The sequence below is a fragment of the Strix uralensis genome, chromosome 15 (assembly GCF_047716275.1).
Source record: "Strix uralensis isolate ZFMK-TIS-50842 chromosome 15, bStrUra1, whole genome shotgun sequence".
Classification (NCBI taxonomy): domain Eukaryota; kingdom Metazoa; phylum Chordata; class Aves; order Strigiformes; family Strigidae; genus Strix; species Strix uralensis.
Genome location: NC_133986.1, coordinates 10,886,539 through 10,908,743, shown reverse-complemented (window position 1 = coordinate 10,908,743; position 22,205 = coordinate 10,886,539). Strand labels below are relative to the sequence as shown.

Here is a 22,205-nt window from a genome sequence, read left to right as displayed (position 1 = left end):
AGGCTGGACATGATCAACGAGGATGAAGTAACTGCAGTGGACTGAATAAAGCAAACTGAAGGGGAAGTGAGAGATGGGTGTTTGAGTTCTGGTCTCCCAGCAGTCTCTATCCCCTAGACCCCCTCACCCTTTCACAGCCTTACAGACCATCGCGGCCCAAGTATAGAGAGATGCTAACTTCCACAAGAACTCAGTTACCCGCTTCTTCACCCCTTTCCAGTGGCAATCCCTGCAGTGTCTGTGAGTGAAAGCCAGGCGTAAAGCTGAAACCTCACCCAGCTTCCGCCCCAGGGAAGGCTGCCTGAAGGCATTTTGTATTTTCATTCTGTTTGAGGAGTGTTGCAACTTCAATTTAGCCTGTAAACAGTATCTCCCATCATCCTTATTCCTCAATAATTCTTACATGCAGAAGGTCAAAGATAGATTCCTGAGACTTAAGTGTAGAAAATAGGAAAGAAATTATTCTTCCCCAGCTATTTGTTTGTAGGAGAGTGTATCCATTTGTGTCAATGCTGTTGCTGTCAATCCTGAATCAACAATCACTGTGAGGCAAGGATTTAGTGCACTGACAGGGAAAAAAAAAAAAAAAAAAAAAAAAAAAAAATCAATAAAACCCCAACAAAGTTCCCAATACTGGTCAAAGTTTTAAAATGGTGAAATCTGAGAGGAATGAGCAAAGAATAAACATTGAAGTTAACAGACACAGCAAATATAAACGATTTCTGTGATTTATCACATGCTATGAAACAGGAAATGAAATTTTCTTCTGACGTGTTCCATTATAGCTTTACAGTATTTTAATCAGTTCATTGGATCCAACTTTGATTCCAGCAATCAAAACACCTTTTATAATCTTGTAATGATTTGAATGAGATGGATTAAGATCAAGGTGAACATTTCCTGAGGTTTTCAAGAAATTATAAAAACACTGCCTGCAAGTTCTTCTGAAAAAAAATGCAAAGTAATCAGCATCTACTGTTTTCTTCCAAGGTCAAGAGCCATGTATCATCATTTAATGAAACAGGTCAGGCTACAGCTTCTAAGCTGAAAAATGTCACCATTAATCATATAAAAGTACTAGACCTCCTTTCCTATTTTGCTATTGTAAGAAGTTTGTAAAAGTATTTTTAATTTTAAAAATACGGCTATCAGCTTTCTGAGCTTTAGTGTGTGATCTGAAAATAAATTTCAGCACAGCTCCTGAGGGCCTGTTTACTCTCAGGCTGCAATGCAGTGAGATTTCCAGCTGCACTGGGGTTGAAGTCTGACTGGGTGGAACTCCACCATGACAAAGTTCAAGCTTTTATCACACAACTAAATCATACAGGTGCTACACAGCAATCCAAGCTGTAAAGCATTGTCATTACCAGTTCACTGAGTATCCAGCTACTTCACTTATTATTTTTACAACACTGCCTCTTTGCTTAGCCTTGATTAGCTTTCTCAGACTATGCAACCCTTTACAACTTTTGCAAACATAAGCTTTTTCAGGAATCTTCTACTGTCTAAATGATCCATCTCCACAGCTGAAATCATCCTGAAGTAGAAGAGGACCTCAGAATTCCTCACATGGAAAAAGTTTTCACAGGAAAAGTACATTGATACTTTCTTAATAGGACAGAAGAGAAAGGGAATGTGACAAATGCTTTGCAGGTACCTTAACTATTTGTGAGATGATGGTACAGCACAGATTATGAAGGTCTTTAGCTCTTAATCTAGATTCAAGAGTTAAGTTCTGCAATAGAAACAAATTACCCAGAACTTCAACAGCTTCTACACAATCTTCAAAAAACAGATGAACTTCCTAGATCAAAATAAACTATAAACATTCACACAGGAAACAGACAACATGTTGCCAAGAGATTTTAAAATTTGATTTTATTTCAGAAAAAAAGAGGAAGACAACATAATTCATTCAGTAGACACAATCAAAATTAAAGATTAAGCCTTGCTTATTCTTTTCCAAAGCTCATTAGGAGCAAGAAATATTTCCACCCATTTATGTAGCTCTTTTAGCTCCCACCTGCTGATCAATTAAAAATCCAGTTGAATCCCAGAATAGAGTAGGCCATCAGTTCATATTATTTTACTGCATCTATATCACAGCTAATTTTTCACAGTAAGTTACAGATAAACAAGTTGGAGAAGTAGCTTTCTACAATTTAATGGAACAGCACTCAATATCTACCCTTCTTTATCTGCCATGACTTCTTAGAATGCCAATTCACACTTACATGTCAAATCAGGAAGTACTCCTACTCAAAACACAACTCAAGACACATCCAGAAATGCACTGAATATTGAAAAAAACCTGCTGTGATTTGAAATCTGTATAACATTTGCTTGAGTTAAAAGCTAGTAGCTGGGCTCTGAAATCCTTTGTATCAGCATTCATGCTTTTTCCAACCCAAATGCTAACGAGGCAGTATCAGCAGACAAACAAGGAAAGCAAATATTTCAAATGAGGAGTAATGCTAATCACACAAGAAGTAACAGAGGAGTTATTAAAACTTGCCAGACTTTAGATGCAGTGAATTGCCTGATCCTGCTGAGCACACTTCTGAAACTCTTTTGGTCTGTTAGGACTAACTTCAATGTGCAACAGGTATGACAGATTGTATTTTTTTTTTTCTTCAAAACTTCAACAGTCAGCTTGGACACTAATTACCCCATAATTGGGTAACACTTTCCAAATAATTATCTAAAAAAAATACTAGCTGGGATTTTTGCCCTTATAAAACAGTAGTTTAAGCCTTGGCTTTGTTGTATGCTTGTATAGTAAAACACTCAGATGGTGACAACATGCTTTCTTAGGTGACCACTACTCAGATTCAACCAAGGTAGTGTCCAGAAATTCCATAGTTATCATTTAAACATTGCTCTCATTTCTCAAACACTTCCATTTTGTGCCTATTAGTAAAACCTGATTAAAGATTATACTCCAAGATAGAAGACAAAAACAGTATTACTAAGCTAAAGAAACTCCTTTGTATCTAAGGGATAATAGGGAAGACCTTTCAATCCAAACGGTTCCAAAATCATTTGCACTGATTAACTAAATTGCAAATACTAGGCAACATCACAACATGCCTAAAATCAGGCTTTATACATATATCTAGCTATAGATACCCATATTCACACAAACATGCCACTTCAATTAAAGTCTAGCCCTGGCTTGATCATTAGACAGCAATATCATGTTATGGCAGTAAAATAACAGAATGTCAGGAACCATTAGGAATAGTTTTGAAACTGCTTGAGCTTGATTTGGGCCAAGATAAAAATATTCATGCATTTGGAAGTTAATTTCTCAAGACACTTGGAAAATTATTATTTTTCTATTTTTTCTGTTTCCATTCTTAGATGTTAGAAAGAACAATTCCACCCCCCCCCTCCCCAAAATGTAGATGTAATCAATTTAGTTGTGAAGTGTATGTAATAAGAAAATATCTTTAGGACAGTTATATCCCAACCTAGCATTAGTAAGCAAAGATTATCTTAAAATATATATTGAGAATAAAATTTACATATATTCAGATTAAACTTTCTACTTAGCTTCATTCTGATGATAAGGAATGAGACATAACCAACATCTTACTAGAACTACTGCATATCATTTTACTTCTGGAAGGCCAAAAACGAAATTCAAAGGAAGTATCTACAAATACATACAGATAACTATTTTATTAGAAATATTGAACAACATCAGCTTTTTAACGTGAAAAAGTTTATCCATAAGGATAATCACAGTATCATTACAGAAGTTCTATTGTGTGACTTAGCCAGGAAAGTTTTACAATAAAAAAAATGAAGCATTATTTTGATTAAACTTATGTTTGCTTCTAGAAACAATTTTTAGTCATGAATTTCCTTAAAAACACCATGTGTTGTTAACAAGCAGTAAAGCACTAGTGTTGAAAGGCACTAGGATTGTTAGCTTGGGTTACCTAGTTTCCAATACAGATACAGGCACTTGAGAGCTTAATAAATCAAGCCTGTAAAACACTTCTGTATTTGTGCGGAAGTCTGCTACATTCATTAACATGTTCAGCAGGTTGTCCTGCAGTTGTAAGGACGCAAAATTCATAGAGTAAATCTCTGCAGCACGCTTTACAGGTTGGATCTTTCTTTGGCAGACACACGAGATGTGGACTGTGTATATGTCCTAATTACATCCTAAAAATAATACAAAGAAATATTCAGAGAAAGTTCCATTAGAAATAGGAGAATTCCAGAAAAAAATGAGTACTTGAAGCAACCATGTTGTTACTCTACGTAGCAAGCCCTGAGCCCAGGAGAGGTTTGTGGAAATGTTTCATTGCCATTACAAAGAGTGGGTAATCACTTGGTCTGAAGAATCAACCTGAACACATTGCATATCACATAGAGTTATCTTCCAGAAGCCTGACAGAAACCCAACTGAAACACAGTAATTGTACATCACTGGTTAATCAACATGCAATTAAAGGTAATTAGAGTGATGTTTCCTCATCTTGTAATTCTGCATGCACTGACTTCTCCCATTTAAACCAAATGGGAAACAAGACCAATTTCTCACTTCGTTGGATTTGCAAAAGAAGCTAAGATAATTCAGTCAGTCAAATTTCAACTACAGAAATCATTAACATACCTTTTTCCCACCTTCAGCATTGTATTTGTCCAGCAAAGCCTGAATACGGGCACCATAGTCAGGATGAACATCAGTAAAGTTTTTCACCTAAACAGGAAGACAGAACAGAAAAGGCAAACAGAATTTTTTCCTCTGTTTCAAATGTATTCTTTAACACATTTTCTGCCCTGTGGCCTACAAGCAGCACGTATCGTAAGGAAGAAGATGAAAAACTTTTTCCCAGAAGTCTAAATGTGAATGGCCAGAAACAAGCTACAAACATCTTCAAGCACTATTTCTGTTCTCTCATACAGGGCTCTTCCCTGATTTAAACAAAGCTCCATTGGGAAGGATAAAGTTTGAATCCCTCCCTGGCCCTCACTGCCTTCTTGTTGAGAGTAGAACATTACACTGGCAGTCACCTGATTTTTGAAACACCAAGCTAAACACATAATGACATCCTTGATGTTCAACATCAAGCCCATTCTTCCCATCAGGAAAAAGTTACTTTAACATGTTATATGTTATTTATGTTATATTATCTAAATAGGCACACACTTAAGTGTTCCGTATTGATAATTCCTGCATCAGAAAAATCCAGAAGTTGCCTTCTTAGAGAAGAATTCCTGATCTTCCTTTCCATAAGCTTACTGCCATTTTGACCAAGGTACTAGACTGCAAGAAAACCTGGAATAAAGAGCAAAGGCTAAAAACCATATAGGCCACTTACTGCTCTCTTCTGAATGAAGAGTTGTGCATCTTTAAGATGATCAGCAATGTTTTTACACAACCTTTGGCGTTCATCCTCCTTCAGCACTTTGGTATAGAATTCTCGCACCTTATGATTGGAAACAAAGTTTTATTTTGAAATTCCCAAAAGCAAGTCATTCTATCTGTAGCAGCTGATAATACTTACTAGACTTTTAGAATTCATTATTACTGAAGAATAGCTTTCACTTACTAGCCAGGCAACACTTAAAATACTCAACACACATTCAAAAGGCAACCAATTTGTGGTTTAGGTGTTGTTTGGTTTGTTGTTTTTTTTTTTTTTTTGCAAACCTGCTAACAATTCCTTCCATTTCTAGCTTGAATTAACTGTTGTTTATTGAATTACTGAAAACAAATATTGCTGTTGAGGTCCAATGCAGGAATTGATGATCATGACACTGCATGCATACTCTAGTTTGCGTATCTGCAGATACTAATCACAAGAAGACAAAGTCACAACCTCTAGATATCTGTGCTCAGAATATGGATGGCAAAGGGCTGTGAGAATTCACAAACCATCCTGTCAGCAAAAATTCAGTTATTCATGAAATCAAGCTGTATGAGGATCTTCCAAGGTCTCACGAGAGCTGAACTTCAGGTTAGCCAGATGCTTCAGAGAGGAGCCATATGTGAATGATTCTTATTAATATTCTCTAGACTCACCCTACAAAATCATCTTATGTAATAAGCAATACAAACCCTTTTTGTACATCATACCTGAGTCACATTATCTTCATTGGCACTATTGAAGCGCTGCACATCTCCTGAAACAGCCATGCGGCTCTCCTTTACCATGGGCTGATCTTCTGGACCACTGAAACTATTTGGATAATAGTTTGGGGCACCACCTGAAGATAAACAACACACCCCCCAAAAACCCCATTTTAAATTAATATTTTAGACCTTTTTCAATTAAGTCCCCTTTAACAAGCATGTTTCTACAAGTCTTGAAAGGTACATAAACTAGGGACTTTACTGAATTCATTTGACTGAGGGCGTTCTGCAAACCCCCTTTCTCTTAAAGGCCTATTTGTAAGTTTTTAAACACATCTTAAGCTTCACTTGGTTTTCATACTTTTAAACTCCCCACCCCCTGTCCAAACACCCAAAGTCGCCTTTCCTGGATTAATAAAAGAGATATATACACATTCTAAACAAGTGTGTAAAAATGTAAAAAAAACCCCAAGAAAAGCCCCTTTTTTGCCCCCATGGTTTAAAAATTTAAAAATGAGTCTACTTGTAGGAAGTAGAAGTTACATTCATCAAACAGAAAAACACTAATAGTTAAGAGACTATCAACTACTTCACACAAGGCTGAAATTGTGTAAGGAATATCCATGTGCTTCTTTTAAAGTCTTAAAGGATGTAGGAAAGTGCACTCTAACCTACACAAGCATGCTTATGTTTTACAGCTAAGTTTTGATTCTCAATACTTGTACAAGAGTGACAAGAGACATACAGAGGACACACAAAAAACTGCGATGATAAGAATGCGTTCAACAAGCTCCCTCAAACAGGAGATAACAGGATAAAAGTCAGTATCTTATCGATTAGCATCATGTCAAGAACACAGGAAAAAGAAATAAAAGGTCACTTCTTGCAGTAAGAATTAATCAGGTAGACCCTCCTCAAGGATCTGTGTGAGGACTAGTACTATTCAGCACACTCATAGTTACCTGAAAAGGGAGCAAATAATAAATTGACAGCTTAGCCTCTGTAAAGTTTAACCTAATCAAAATCAAAGCTAGCTATTTATACGGACACGTAATCTCATGATACCAAAAGAATGTATCAAAACTGCTTTTCTGAAAACAATTTTATTTGCCATGTAATTCACACAGGGAACAGAAATGTATGTAACTATACATGCACAATCATGGGTTTTAAGATAGGTCATTACCTAACACAAAATAGATCTTGAATTCATTTGGACAGTTTGAAGTAAATTACTTTGATTGCTGGTGAGAGCCGAGTTAGAGAATATTAGGAATGGCACATGGACTAATCTAGGGCACTCTACAGAAAAAAAGCATATGGCGGATTCATAACAACTGCATGCGAGGCCGACTGATCTCAAAAAGGACCCAGTAATATAAGGAAAGGTACCAAAAGGTTGACAAAGATTGAGCGGTAAGGAATAGTTTTCACAAAAAAGAAAAAAACAGATAGGCCGGGAAGTCTGAAGCTCAGGAAGTTAAAAAGTGATGTTTGAGTGGGGGGAAAAAAAGTCGCAAGAGCCACTGAATAGTTAAGGAGAAAAAGCAGCATTTCTTACAGTATAAGAAGTTAGTAATATCCAAAAAACCCATCTGTTTAGCAAGTATCTTAAATCCCCTGTGAAAAGAATTCTGCGGTATATGCATAAAATATCTTTAAACATAATGATACTTCATTATTACCTTGGTTGTCAGAAACACACATTGGTCCATCCCTCTGGTAATTGGCCACACGAGCTCTGAAGGGGCAGTTCACAGGAATTTGTAGATAGTTAGGTCCTAGACGGTGTCTATGAGTGTCAGGATACGAAAAAAGACGACCCTAAAACATTTATCACAAACATTAACTACTACTTGATGAATGAGATCACTTAAGTGGTATATGCTAATTCAAAGCACGATACATTAAATAGTAAAAGGGAGAAGACTGTTTCCTGACATACTTCAAATTATGTCCAAAATGACACTCAGCCACAATCTAACTTTGCTGGAATACTAGCGAAGAATGGCAGGTTGAGTTGCATTTATGCAGCTTGGGTATTTCCTACCAATTTTGGCATGCTAAACCTATTCTGAAACAGGAAAATGGTTACACGTGTAGAGATGAAAGTTGACTATAACAGTGCTAAAGTGTTACTAAGGAATAATATAATATTTTTCTACTTATTTTCAACCTTAGATTTAAAAATTGGTTACATCTGAAATATGTTAGTCCCTTATTTACTGAACTGAATCGGAAGCAGTTCCAGTGACATCTGGATGCCAGGACAACAGATTCTGACCATGAAGTTTGTGGGAGCAAAGAGAAGTAAAACAAAAGAACTGCATGATGGTTCAAGAGTTTATCCAGTTAAAACTGTCAAAATACGTTTTTCCATGAATATCACTTGAAACAATCTGGTTTTAATCCTAAAAAGCATTAACAGGCAAACATCCATGACACTGCAGACAGTATAGTCTACTGCAGCCAGTCTTATCAGATATTTTGACCTGTAAGAAATCTGATACTACTTCTAAATAATAGTCTCATGGTTTGTATCAGGGATTAGTTACATCCATATTTCATATCATTTGAAGTCCACCTCTCACACTCATAAGAGTTTATAATTCTAAGATATACTGTAAAAACATGAATAAATATGCATTGCAGCTATGGTTTGATCCCATACTTCTTGCCAGACTGACAGATTTCCCCATCAACTTTGATAATTTTTGCAGAAGCCCTCCTAGTTCTAGATTTTCTATTCCTTTAGTTCTTTCCTGTTCTCTTTACATTTAAATTTTGGATGAGCACATCAAATGACGATCATTAAAAACAATCACCAAAAAATAAACTAAAAAAAGAAAATCAGTTGCTTTCTATCTGTCAGGTTTACGGCTGCTACCCAAACAGGGATAGGAATGCTTTCACAAACAGCAAAGCAAACGTAATGCTCTTCGGGTAAAAATCTTATGTGCATTTTAGTTTACCTGCAGCATTTTATCAGGGCTAGGTTCAATACCAGGTGGCATGTTGCTAGGATCATATGCCATCTGTTCTACCTCTACGAAGTAATTCACAGGATTCCTGTTCAAGACAAGCTTTCCCACAGGTATGAGAGGGTAGTCACCATGTGGCCAAATCTGGAAAACATAACACACATACATTAAAATCAACATTATTCTAGTATTATGCAGCTTAAGTAATTACTAGGCAGCATTGGCCTGATTTAAGTCTTGACTGAGAAAATAATTACTGAAGAAATTTATTTTTTGCTAACAAACTTTTAGAGAAATGTCTTATTTTAAGACGACTTTTGCAATTAATACAGAGTATTAATGCAACTTATTTCATCATCCCAGCATAATCTCAGAACTTGAATTCTTAAGTGAAATACCCACAGGCGCTTGAAAAACTGCCCAGGAATGTAATATCGTAGGTGGAACTGGTAGAATGATTGTTTTCAGCTACTTCAAAATTTAACCAGCTCAACTAGCCTTTTCTTTGTCATCTTAGCCTATGCTTTCAAGTTCAAAAGTCTTTAGCCATTTTAGGAGAGCAATATTAGAGGAAAAAAAAAGCAATACAAATTTACGTTAGTATCTTTCAACAGGCCATTCCTTCAACAGCAATTGGAAGTCTGATGAAATCAGACCAACAACCAGAGTTACATTAACAAAAATACTTAGAACTAGAGAGTTCAGGGTGAGACTGTACGATCTGAGATCACGCTTTGGAAATGCGGTGCAGCTGTAATCTACAGGCCTGAAATCAAGCCCTATCCATATTCCACTGAGGAAGAGTAACATCAGATATATCAATATAATTTCATCTCCAGAATTTCTGACTTGTCGTGACCATATAATAAAGAGTACACTATAAAAAAAGAAGGGAAGAATAAAAAGGACAGACTAACTTCATTGATAGAGACTAGTAAGAAAACAGTGCTACTCTATGGAAACTGTTACACTTACAGATATAAACTCAGTTCTGGCATTTGCTACAGTATGATCTCATGACCTCTCAAACTAGCTGAAATTGAGTATTAACAACACTATCAGAGATACCTTAGTTAAATCAAAAGGATTAAATGGAAACTTCTCTGCTTCTTCAAATGTCATAACTTGAATGTAGAAGGACCATGATGGATAGTCCCCCTTGGCAATGGCATTGTAAAGATCACGTATTCCATAATCAGGATCAGTAGAAGCCAATCTTCCTGCTTCTTCAACAGAAAGATTTTTGATGCCCTGGTCAGTCTAGAAGCAGTAAAAGCAGTAACACCAGTTACAACATGCAGAAAATATTACAAAAGTCATTAATAAGAATGTACTTTAACAAGATTTATAATCCAAAAATGCAATTTTCCATGTTCCAATCTCAAGTAATTTAAGTTCAGAATAATAATACATTCAACAGCTGCCTTCCAGATAAAAATTAGTTTTCCAATAGAAGTGAAACAAATATTTAATGCTATCCTGCAGAATGCAAGACATCAAACTTGAAGGTATGATCCCTGCAGCACACCAAGTAAAGAGATTTTTCCCTCTTCCCTTACAGGACAAGTGCTCCTTTACTGTCCCATCATCCCACCTTTTCCTACAGATCACATGCCAGCATAAAGGGGTAAAACAGTTGCAGCCCTCAGGGCTGAAAGTTCTGGATTCTACATGAATTTCAATTTCCGAACTCCCACCCCTATTTCTGTGACATCTTTAGCACTAAGTAAAAATCTCACTTTAATAAGGTTTTGACAACTTGAAGGCTAAAAGCTGCTACACAATGCCTCTTAGTTTAGCATAATGGTTTCCAAAGTCTTGCTTCAAAGGTAGGTGTCCAGCCTCCACTGAAGTCTAATGAGGCAAGAAGCTGTATTGCCTTTAAAATTTCAAAGGGAAGTTGTTTTCAAGCAAGATATGCTAGAGACTGCTTTCTCAGAAAAGTGTGGAAGTTGTGAGGTTCTGTGAGCTTTAGCTGCAGAGCTCTTGGAAACAGAGTTCTTCTATTCTGGTATACAGTTGATGCCATCTTAAAAATACTAGATCAATGCAGCTCATATCCAGAATATAAATGGGAACAAAAACCAGATCCAGACTGAGAGAACTTTTATCTGAAGAAGCACCTGTTGAATCCAAACTACTGTGTAGCCACAAACATGAAACGGGAACATATCAGACACTGAATAAAACACATTTCCAAAGCGCTGGAGGATTCTTGCATCTGCTCGGAATGACAGCAATGGATTCCCATAGGAAGTTCTGGTACACCTTCACACCCAAAACACCTACTGGTGCGAGGCTGAAAAGCAGTAAGCTGAGCTAGGTGCTCAGAGCTCACTATACAAGTAGACCGAGTTCTCCAATAACAAGAGACAGCTCCCCAAAGAAGAGTTTTTCATAGTCTAGTAAATACTTACTGTGTCATAGCAGGAACAGCGATGTTCATCATATTTGTTAAAGGCATGGAACAGATAAAAACCCCACACAGCTTTTTGATTGAGTCTATGCACTAACAAGTCTTTTCTCAATTAAACTTGCAAAGTCACTGAACATTTTTAGACACTCTATTTAAACTGTTTTTTATCCACTATGACAAATATTTCCAATAGATAACTGGAAAAAAAATCAGTACCTTCACATGGAATTTGCAATAAACTGCTCTTCCACTAGCATTAACCAGTTTAAAAGTATGTGATCCATATCCATTCATATGGCGATAGCCATCAGGAATACCACGATCACTGAACAAGAAAGACACCTAAAGAGAAGGAACAAATAGTATTAATGGACTCACCAGTTCAAGGATAAAGTGACTATTTGAGACAAAGTTTGTTTACTGCATTAATCTGCGTCACCAGAAACTATCTTAATGTTACGTAATCCTTGAGGAATTTCTAGTTTAAGTTTTAAGATTGTTAATGAAAGAAGAGTGTTTTGGCTTTGCACGAAGAACAACTGTGATTTAAACCTATGTGAAGTTTTATACCCACATGCCTATGTGAAGTACAAGACATTATCACTAGGTTAATGTTATGATTTCCCCTATAAGTACAAAGCAGTTAAGCATGGATAATTTAAATTACAAATATAAATAAGAACTTTTTCCAGGTTAAAAGACAAAATTTGAAAACTGAAGACCTTAACAAGTAGTTCTTCAAAGCCTTCGAGCAGTAAACATCCCACCATGCAAACATATTCAAAATGCTGCTTTTCTTTAGGTTTATGATCACAAACAATGCTTGTGGTACTTCTTCTAGTTAGAAAGGAAGGCTTCTCTATGAATCCATTTTCTTTTAAAAAAATTACAACTGCATTTTTAATTTCCTATTAGCTTTTTGGTGTAACCTTCTTAGATACATTTCAGAATAATTAGAATGCACTGCAAATTCTAGTCATTTCTGGAATTGATCTAACATGCTACACAACATACAGCTTTAAATAAACTTGTATGTGATAGCATTACCTTCCTAATATTTTACTGCTCTCCAACATTAACAGTTTGCTGTTCACCAGTATCTCCACTGCTTTAGTATCAGAAAACTTGGCAACTACCCCTTCATCCCTATGTAAGATATGACTATGAAAACAGAAGAATCCCACGCATTTCATAGAGTCTTTAAAAGAAAAAAGGCTAGATACACATACTAATAGCCTTAAAAGTTATTGTAGGCCTTTCACCTTTACTTCTCCCAAAAGATTATGTAGACTTCTAGATAAAGCATGGAAAAGAGATATTTTAAAATATATCATGTTATAACAGCATTTTCTTAATCATATAAAATGAAGTCAAAGGGGAACCTTACTTGATGCAAAGACTCAGGGCGAAGACTCCAGAAGTCCCACATCATGTCTGGATCCTTCAAATGAGTCTGAGGGTTCCTCTTTTGGCTGTGGATGAAGGACGGAAACTAATTCGTCCGTAAATGGAGGAGGGAGAGAAAAAAAAAAAGTTCTGTAACATTTCCAAGTTCTGCAACATCTCTGAAAAAATGTTACAGGGTATACTAAGCAACTCCTGGTACAAAACAAGACAAACAATTTTTTCAATACACTTAACTATGAAAGGAACAGCATACAAAGATGAGACAAAGCTGTAAGATCACTGCAAAAAAGACCTAATCTTCTATTGTCATAGACCTCCTACAACCAAATTCATTATCCTAATTTTACTGGTCTGTGAAAGTGAAACATTTGCAATTAGGACAAACAGGCTCTTCAAAGCTAAAGAATGCTTTCATTTGACTGATAAAGTGCAAGGAAAATCTTTTCAAATATGTGTATCTGAACTTTACTGAATATCTGACTCCTAACTGAATACAGAGATACTATAAAATATCTGTGCAGAGCTCATCCACTCAAGGAAAGCCCCTCTACTTACAAAATGCTGTTAAACTTATACTAAAAGACAAAACTGATCAGATCTTAAGTTAAAAAATTGGTAATGTACTTACTTGCTGGCTATTCTGCTGTGGCATACGCACTTGCAAACACAACTAAATGTCTGTGCCATTTGTGCTATGAAACCACATAAGTTATCAAGCATTAGTTCTTAATTTTTTTTTTTTAATTAATACCTTTTCAAGCAAAAAAATGTTCAGACCACCTAACAAACACAAAGTCTGAGTATGTCAAAACAACGCTGTTTGCTTCTCAGCAAAGCAAGAACAAGATGGGAATGAACTTTTGGACTCTTTCCCAAAGCACCCTCATCTTTTGTGCTTACTCACCAACAATGCATCCCGAATAAAGAAGATAGGGGTATTATTTCCCACAAGATCCCAATTACCCTCTTCTGTATAGAATTTCATTGCAAAGCCTCGAGGGTCACGAACTGTATCAGCTGACCCAGATTCTCCAGCTTGAAGAAACACATGAACATACAGAAGTGTTATGATAGGAAATGCAGACAAAATGTAAGCATAAAAATATGGAACATCAGAATATGCCATAAATCCTAAAAGGGTGGGGTTTATTAAAGTATTTTCTACACCAAGGCATATTTTGGCATATTTTCAACAATATTTCAGGCACTGGAAGTTTCCAAAGTGTGAACAGACACCCACCCAAGCATTTGGGCCACAGTTAAAAGGAAGAAAAAAGTATATCCACTTGAACCAATTAAGAGTGAAATTTGCATTATCACTAACAAAAACATCAGATGATGAGGCTGAATCAGCTAAAACCACATTAGTTTCTGTGCATCAGATCCCACTGTGAAAGCTCTCATTTGGAAGGCAGCAATCTAAATAGTGTGCTTAATAAAAAAGAAGAGTTATTATAGAAGAGTTGTAACCCTTTTAGTTCCCCTCCTGCTTTAACCAAAACCAGTCCTTTCAGTAGGTAACTACACTAGAGCAAAAGCATTCCAGAAGTATTCAGGAACAGCTAATGCTAAACAACATGATGAAATAACAAGGACACTCATTCTCTCATTAAAAAAAATAATTGTGTACTACAGAACAGCTAGGAAGAAACGTGTTCAAACAGAGCAGGGAAAGGAAAGGTAACAATGCAACAACCTTCTTCAGCACACAGTCCGCAGATCAAACTCAGCTTTCCCCCATATAACGTTCCATGACCCCTTAAGTTTTGGTGACACAGGGAAAAGCCAGTAGGCCAAAACCGGCAGCTCCTTGAGCCTTGCTGGACTACTGTTTTCTCTCCAATACTACTACCAGAACCGAATCCTCATGAGAATTTATTTTCTTTTTAAACAGATAAAGTAGTAACACATACATTTTGAAAGATCATTTTTCTATCAGACAAGATATTGATCATAATGCATGTTTTATCTAATATAATTTAAGATTTTACTAGTTTATGCATTCAGCTCTAAGAAGCAAGAGTTTATTTATGGAAGATTGTTTATTTTTCTTTGTCTAGTACTTACTTTACAGCATTCATCCCCAAAACATTCCTACAGCATAAGAGATTACAGGTATTTAACTTCCAAGTGTTAAACTGCAGCATTGCAAGCGTTGATTACGATCCATTCAGAAACAAAGCAAGCTTTCTGCCAGGAAAAAAAATAGCTCAGGCTATCCTTTCTCTCACATTCCAGATGGAAAAGTGTCTACAGAGAGCTCTGGCAGAAAGATGCGGAAGCTGCTTAAGGTCTTACAATTTAAATGAAATTCACAGAAGAGGAATTGGTTGGCAGAAAGCATTTCAAACTACCTTAAGTACATTAAATGCTCCACAATGCAAACACTGCTATCAGTGTAACTATGGCACACATGTAAGAAAATACACAGTAACTTCAGAGCCTTACCAACAGTGGAGAATCGTATAGCAATCGGAGTTCTCTTTCCAATGTGTTCAAACACTTTTGCCTTGCAATACTGGGTAATATCATGAGTGACTTCAAAATAGCCAAAGGCTCCTGAAGAAAAGCAATTTCAAAATATCAGATCTAGATACAATAACAGCGTATTTGTTGTTTTACTGTGGTCCAACACACAACTTTAAGCCAAAAGGAAACATGGAAATACACATAGTTTAAGCACAGTTCATATCTATGCACTAAAACACTCTATTTTCACAAAATGAAATATACTTAACACAAACTACTATTTGCATACTGCATATGTGCTCACTCTCCCCTCCTTAACCAATTGTTAACAGTTCCCAGCAGCAACACAGACCTCACTTCTACTGGGTAAAATAACAAACAGTAGCTTTTTGGATGCTCTTCTGTCAAGATTTGCATATTACCTCAGAGCAAGATAAGTATTTCTTTAATCCTGATACATGTTGCAGAATTTTTGGTCCACCTGTAAACTGGATGAAGCAACAAAATTCTTCCCACCCCCACAGAAGAATTTTTCCCATGTACATTCACATTATAAATTCTCCCATATTTTCTTCTTCTAGAGCAACACGGAACAGAAATCGGAGGTGCCAGTTTTACCCTACTAAGATCAATAACGAAAACCAGTTGGTTTAGTTTTTTTAAATTTAAATATTAGATCATCATCTTGCTTTGGCAGACAGATACATCAGATGACAAAGACAAGAATCTCTAACATGCAAACAGCCATTAAAATAGAGATGGGCAAGTCTTTCCTTCCAGAAAAATGGGGTACTATGGAAGAACAGACAGACAAAGCAGAGATTACAGCAAATACAGTAAAAATCTAAGGGCTGTAACTACATTTTTGCTCTTTTTTTTTTTCTAAACGGTTTTTCAGTGCTTCAAGTTTTGACACTAAATTCTTTTATATGAGGCCTTACCACTGTTGTTGATATAGAATTATTATATTCTTTAATACTAAATTATAGCTAATATAATTCAATTTATCTGTCACAATCTATGTGTTAACTCAAAAGCTTTTAAAAGTCTAATTCTATACAGAGAAAAAGTATGTGTTTTTAAACATACCTGCTCCTTTTGCATGCACAACTCTTTCAGGAATCCTCTCTCTGTCAAAATGAGCCATCTCATCAGTGAAAACAACATCTTGCACAAGAAGTGGTCCACGTGGCCCTACTGTCAGAATATTGAGCTTATCTCCTATGGGGTTCCCAGCACCGGTGGTCAAGACATCTGGTTTCTGAAAGCGAGAGACAGTCAATATCACACCACCAGAAATTAAAAACCCTCTATATTTAAGTCACACAATGTGCATGCCTGTTCAACCATTACATGTCACACGAGTATATAGCAAAATGACATACGATTCTGGAACCAGTTACAAAAAATATAGTATGGTGATGATGTAGTTAGACATCTAAGTCTGGGACTATATAAGAAGGGGAGTTCATATCATGTATAATCCAAGAATGTTTTCCATGGTTCAGAAGTATTACTTGTTAAGATTATCTATCTTGCTTCACAAAAAATATGAAGTGTCAACCTTAAAACATGCATTAGGGTCCAGTTTGCCCCCACCTCAACAGGAGAGGATGGGGAGAGCACGCTAGGAAAGGAGTAGCTGCTGGGAAGTAATAAGGGAGAAAGGAGAGGAAGATGGTAATGTCAGTAAAGGGATGGAAGCATAAGGAAAGAACTACAGTCACACAGCATAAAGACTAAAAAGGGGTACTCATGACTACTGTTGGTCTAGAAGAGTATGGAAAATAACATAAGCAAGAGCACCTGAGGAATCATCATTCTAGACTCCTGAACCATAGAAGGACTATGACTAACAAAAGCTCTGAGAAGCCCTACTGCCAACAGGACAGCAAACCACAACATTTTCAGTTATTTTTACTAACATCACTATTGTCTTTAAAGAAACTGCCCAAGAGAGCCCATACTCAATCTTTTCCCTTCCCTTCCATACCAAGTTGAAGTTAACCATTCTCATAGGCTACTTAGAGCTGCAGTATCTTGTACAGTAGGAGTGACCCTGTACCCGAAAAAACAGCCACTCCAAGAAACATCTGTTGGAAGTCTGTAGTACTATAGTTGAGTGACTCCCACTTTCTTAAAAAAAAAAAATAAAAATCCCAGTACAAAAGACTTTATCTGCATCACATATAGGGTCATAACGCTCCTCTAAGGCAACAGTCCTATTTTACTGGGTACCGTAGAAAACACAGCAAGGAAGGTACATCAGCTCCAGAGACCTGATGGTTGCAGGTGTCAGTTTTTTCTGGAGTACATTAAATGTCAGGAGCCAGGGCAATGCTTGTAAAGGACATAGAACAGAACAGAAGTTAGTACAAACGGAAAAAAACCCAAACAAACAACAGAAAAAAGTTTGCAATAGGGTGAGCTCAAATATCCAGGTCACAGATTATGACCAGTTAACACTAAATCCATGGTTACATGTTGCTCTAAACTGACATACATCCACAAGGGCTCTCGACCTGTACCTCCTACCCTCTTCTGCCAGCAGCATCCAGGCACCTGACCCATGGGAAATGCGCCAGAACAAACTCACTTCATCCTCTCCTGACTACTTCTCCTTCTTTTAAAGTTCTATAAGTGAAAAGAGATGGTGAAGAGAAGGAAAAAGTAACTCCTGTTAAGAAGGCCTTCACTATTATATCAGCAACTTTACGGTGTTCCAATTTTTATACTGACAATCTAAGTACTGCTTTAAGTTTTTTTAATTACTGTAAACAGACAAAATTCCCATCCGTACCTCATGGAAGTTACTGAACTGGACCAGCCTCCATGTTGTTTTTTTCCCCAGGACGCAACCCACAAAGGCAACAATTATTCACATCTACACATCTATTCTGGACGAGGCAGAGTATACACGGAGAGTTAGATACACCTTTGTTAACTCAGGGACACAAATAACCACATGAAAGACATTGGACAGGATAACTGCATTCCCAATTTTCTTACTAATATGCAACACACTACTCTAGCTGGCTTGAATTCCCAAAATACCTAATAAAAGTTCTTTATTCTTCATTCACTACTTCATTAGCACAAAGCTATAAGCATAAGTTCCTAAAGTATGCTTGACATCCTAACCTACACTGAAATTCGTACAAACATGTAAAAAAAGACAATTTATATCTGGTTACAAACAGGAAATTGACGTTCAGGAACTTACAGGAAAGTTACCACTTTAGCTTTATTTAAAGCATTCTTAAGTCAAAGGAATATCTGCTTCAATCAAAACATTATTTATAGTTTGTCAAGGGAAATATGCAAGAGTAGAAACTGTTCCCAGTATTCTTTCTGCTGCTTATATATCACATGTATGTTTTGCTCAGTTTTAAATGAGCCAAAGAAAAGAATTTCACCACCCACTGAGAAATCACCTAGTCAGACTGCACGGGAAGTTCCAAGGGTTCAACTTCTTAAAATGCTATCCTAACATACAGGGCCCATATAATTTGGCACCCATAAATAGGTATGTTTTAGCTATCATCTTAAACTAGAAATTACTTAAATTGCCATTACAAATGAATGTTTTGAATTAGATCTTAATTTCATATATTAAAGCAACTAGAATGACACTACCATATTCAAAGAACTTTAGGAAAAAGCTCATTCATCCATTTTATTCAGTCTAGTAAACGTAAAATATTGTACTCCAAGATATTCACCAAACACAAATTAATGTAATTATATCATCAGCTCATTATGCTGACGTATTTTCTGTACTGAGGTATGAAAACTACAAACAACCCATCTTGACACCCATTCAAGCCTCTACTTTGACGAGCCCTTTCTTAGAACAGGGTACAGTCTGCAGATGAGGAGACTGTAAAATGCTCACATATCATTACATTTTTGATTTTACTTTTTGGTCAAAAATTTTTGGCAGAGTTTGCTTAGGAAGAACCACATTTTTTAAAAAACATCCAGTTTCCAGCATTACCAATATTTTTCTTTTATTTTCAGTAGTTTTGCTGATTAAAAGCTTCAAGTTTCTCATAGATAAAACCCAATGTATTAGTTTTCCTAACCATAAATTGATTTCTTTCATATTGATGACTCTGCCATACTCATTTAAGACAGGCAAGCTCGCTGTAATATGAAGAAACAGAACAGGTCCTACCAACAGCATCCTAAGCTTCTGCCTTTTCCTCTCCAACCTCCTTGTGTTATCATTCATTAGACATTTCCATCCTTCCCACGTGTTCTGCGTTTACATAGAGACTTCCACTTCCTCCTCACTCGAAGGCAGTCTGTCACTCAAAAACCCTGTGGACAGCTTCAGCACCATTTATGAATTCCAACTACCATAATTCAAAGAAAAGCAAACTTGGGGACTGCATTCTGGTAACTTTTTTAACATGACACATAGCTCGAGACCCCTCCAGGCCATACAGTGACTTTTTAAAGTCACTAATACTTATGACATCTTGAAGCAGCAATCCAGTTTCACTCAGCCCATTAAGAAATGCAAAAATTATGTTGAATTAGAGCCCTGTTTATCCTGGAGTTCTCCATAAATTCTAAGCAGCCCAGTAGGCTTAACCATGCAGTAGCAGGACTATAATGCATATATCAACACCTATGACCTTCTCCTCTACAAAGCCCTTGCAAGAGTTTGGTAAAAGACAAGGAAAAATATAACAAATGTATTCTTAGTCTTAAGGAGACTTTTTGAGTCCTTTTGATTCACCTATGCCTTTTTAACACCTTCTGTTTGATTACCTCAAGGGTAGAAAAAACCCTTGCATATTATTTGCAAACTATGCATGCAACAAAGAATAAAGGTTTGTAGAGGTAATACAGCCCTTCTCAAACCAACCGGCTATACTGTGGTCTAAAAACCACTGCTGTAATGCTAACATCGAAGACTACTAGAAGTAGTCCCTAAACCACTAAACCTATCAAAAAATTTAACAGCTTTGTGGCTGGCTGTACAGTCTATTTTGTGTAGGCAGACTATCTGAAAGGTTCTTTCTGGTGTTCACATTAGAAGTACAAACTTTTTTTTTTTTTAAAATGGTAGGATATATTCACTTTAGCTTCAGGATCATGTTATGTGGGACACACAAAACAAGTTCTGTCAGTGTGAAGGGAGAGAAAGAGAACAGTAGTTTTAAGAAGAATTGTCATATTACTTTTGGGCTTGAGTTTGATGCCATTATTTTCATATGGTTGGGAGCTGCATACAGTCAAAACCTTACAAGATAAGAACTTTCGAATCTGCATGTGTATTTCATTACAGCACTAACCCCCCATGACAGAAAGAAGGGAAACAAAGACAGGAGAATTTTAGTCACAGCTGTTGTAAACACCATACATCAAAGTACATACTTCCAGGCATTACTGATACTTTGCACCTTATACAAGTCACTTTAAAATTCTAATAAGTCCACCCCCTTTCTATCTTAAGGTCTCATGACTCCTTATGCAACACAGACTTTGGGTTGCCTCCCAATCTTCAAATTAACCTTGGCCTGTATTCAAATACTGCTTTGTTACAGAAGAAAACAACATCCATATGAAAAGTATTACTCACATTACAAAAATAAAATATTATGAAGCATGCTAGAATATGTTAGAAGTCACAATTCGTTACTAGAAGGTAGCTTTCATACAGTACCTTTTAGAACCAAGGGGAAAAAATAAAATCAAGATGACATAACATCTACAAGCAGGGGGAAGCAAGGCATCCACTCGTCTTGTGAGACTGCTGCTAAGCATAACCAGCAGAAAAAGTATTTAATGCCAAATACACACTTCTGTCAGAAAATACATAGTAGAAACTGTCACACTGATCTGATGAAGAAGGAGGGAGATCAACTCTTGCAGGATTTATACATTTACCCAAATATTTGGGGTATATTCTACATCTTCTGAAGATGGAGCGCTGTGCTGTTGATTCCACATTCTAAGGATTTCAGTCAACTACTTGCCCCAACCCACTTCAACCTGGTAAACAAGTCTCTGCATATTGCTGAATGTACTTTATCTTTTATATTATTCCTTAGTTCCATTTTTACTGGGTTCTACCCATGTGACAGCAGAATTGAAAGTACGAATATATGAGACCGAAAAACAAAAGGTAATATCTCTGCCCAAGGACCTGCCTGCTCGGGCGCAGAGGAGCCCCATTCCTGCCAAGAAGGAGGGGGTGTGGAGAAGGCAGAGCCGCCGTGCCAGCAGCGCTGACCGCCCTTGTCCCTACCGGCCAGCTGGCAGCCACCAGCCGCTTCGTGCCCAGGTTCTCCCGGGCACGGCCCCGCGGGCCCTGCTCCGTCCCAGCTGCCTCCCCTCCGTCCGGAGCAGCCCCGGGCCCTGCGCCCTCCGGCACCGGGGCGCACCCGCTCCCCTCCGCAATGGGGGCAACCCCGCCCGCGAGGCCACCGTCCCTCCGCCGTCTCCCTCGCAGCGGGCCGGACCGTTACCGCCCAGCGAGCCGAGCCGGGCCGGACGAGGAAGGCGGTGCCGAGGCCCCTCAGGCCGCCCCACGGAGCCCTGGCGGGTACCTGCGAGCCCCGCTGGCTCCGCCACTGCTTCAGCTGGTCCGAGGCGTCGTCCCGACCGTCAGCCATTTTGCAAGCTCAGGCGACCCCCCCCCCAAAGGCAGGAAGGGCGATACGGAGAGAAGCGAGCGCGGAGCGACCCGGCGGGACTGTGCCGGTCACCAGCGAGGAGGCAGCGCCAGAGAGGGGACCCCGCGAGGAACCGCCACGCCCCGCAGCAGCAGGAGGTAGCGGGAGCTACCGCACCCACGGCTCCTACCCCTGCGCTGCGCCCACCC

At 37.7% G+C, this 22,205-nt stretch overlaps 1 protein-coding gene across 1 annotated transcript; it reads right to left on the bottom strand.

The window, feature by feature from the left end:
* Positions 1-1,852: 1,852 nt before the first annotated feature.
* On the bottom strand, positions 1,853-22,151 carry CAT (catalase). The gene is made up of 13 exons (XM_074884344.1): positions 21,931-22,151; positions 16,457-16,628; positions 15,347-15,457; positions 13,803-13,933; positions 12,879-12,983; positions 11,708-11,833; positions 10,144-10,335; positions 9,067-9,219; positions 7,780-7,918; positions 6,098-6,228; positions 5,340-5,447; positions 4,631-4,717; positions 1,853-4,176 (listed from the first exon to the last, which is right to left on the bottom strand). The coding sequence occupies exons 1-13, from the start codon at positions 21,994-21,996 to the stop codon at positions 4,111-4,113; spliced, it is 1,587 nt and encodes a 528-aa protein (XP_074740445.1). The 5' UTR covers positions 21,997-22,151; the 3' UTR covers positions 1,853-4,110.
* Positions 22,152-22,205: the final 54 nt, after the last annotated feature.

What these genes read in the sequence shown, in the direction of transcription:
- CAT (XM_074884344.1), bottom strand. Translation starts at nt 21,996, where the DNA reads ATGGCTGACGGTCGGGACGACGCCTCGGACCAGCTGAAGCAGTGGCGG. An exon ending in ATGAAGATAATGTGACTCAG is followed by an intron (nt 5,448 to 6,097) that starts GTATGATGTACA and finishes TCCAATCATAAG; the next exon opens with GTGCGAGAATTCTATACCAA. An exon ending in TCTTCATTCAGAAGAGAGCA is followed by an intron (nt 4,718 to 5,339) that starts GTAAGTGGCCTA and finishes CTTCCTGTTTAG; the next exon opens with GTGAAAAACTTTACTGATGT.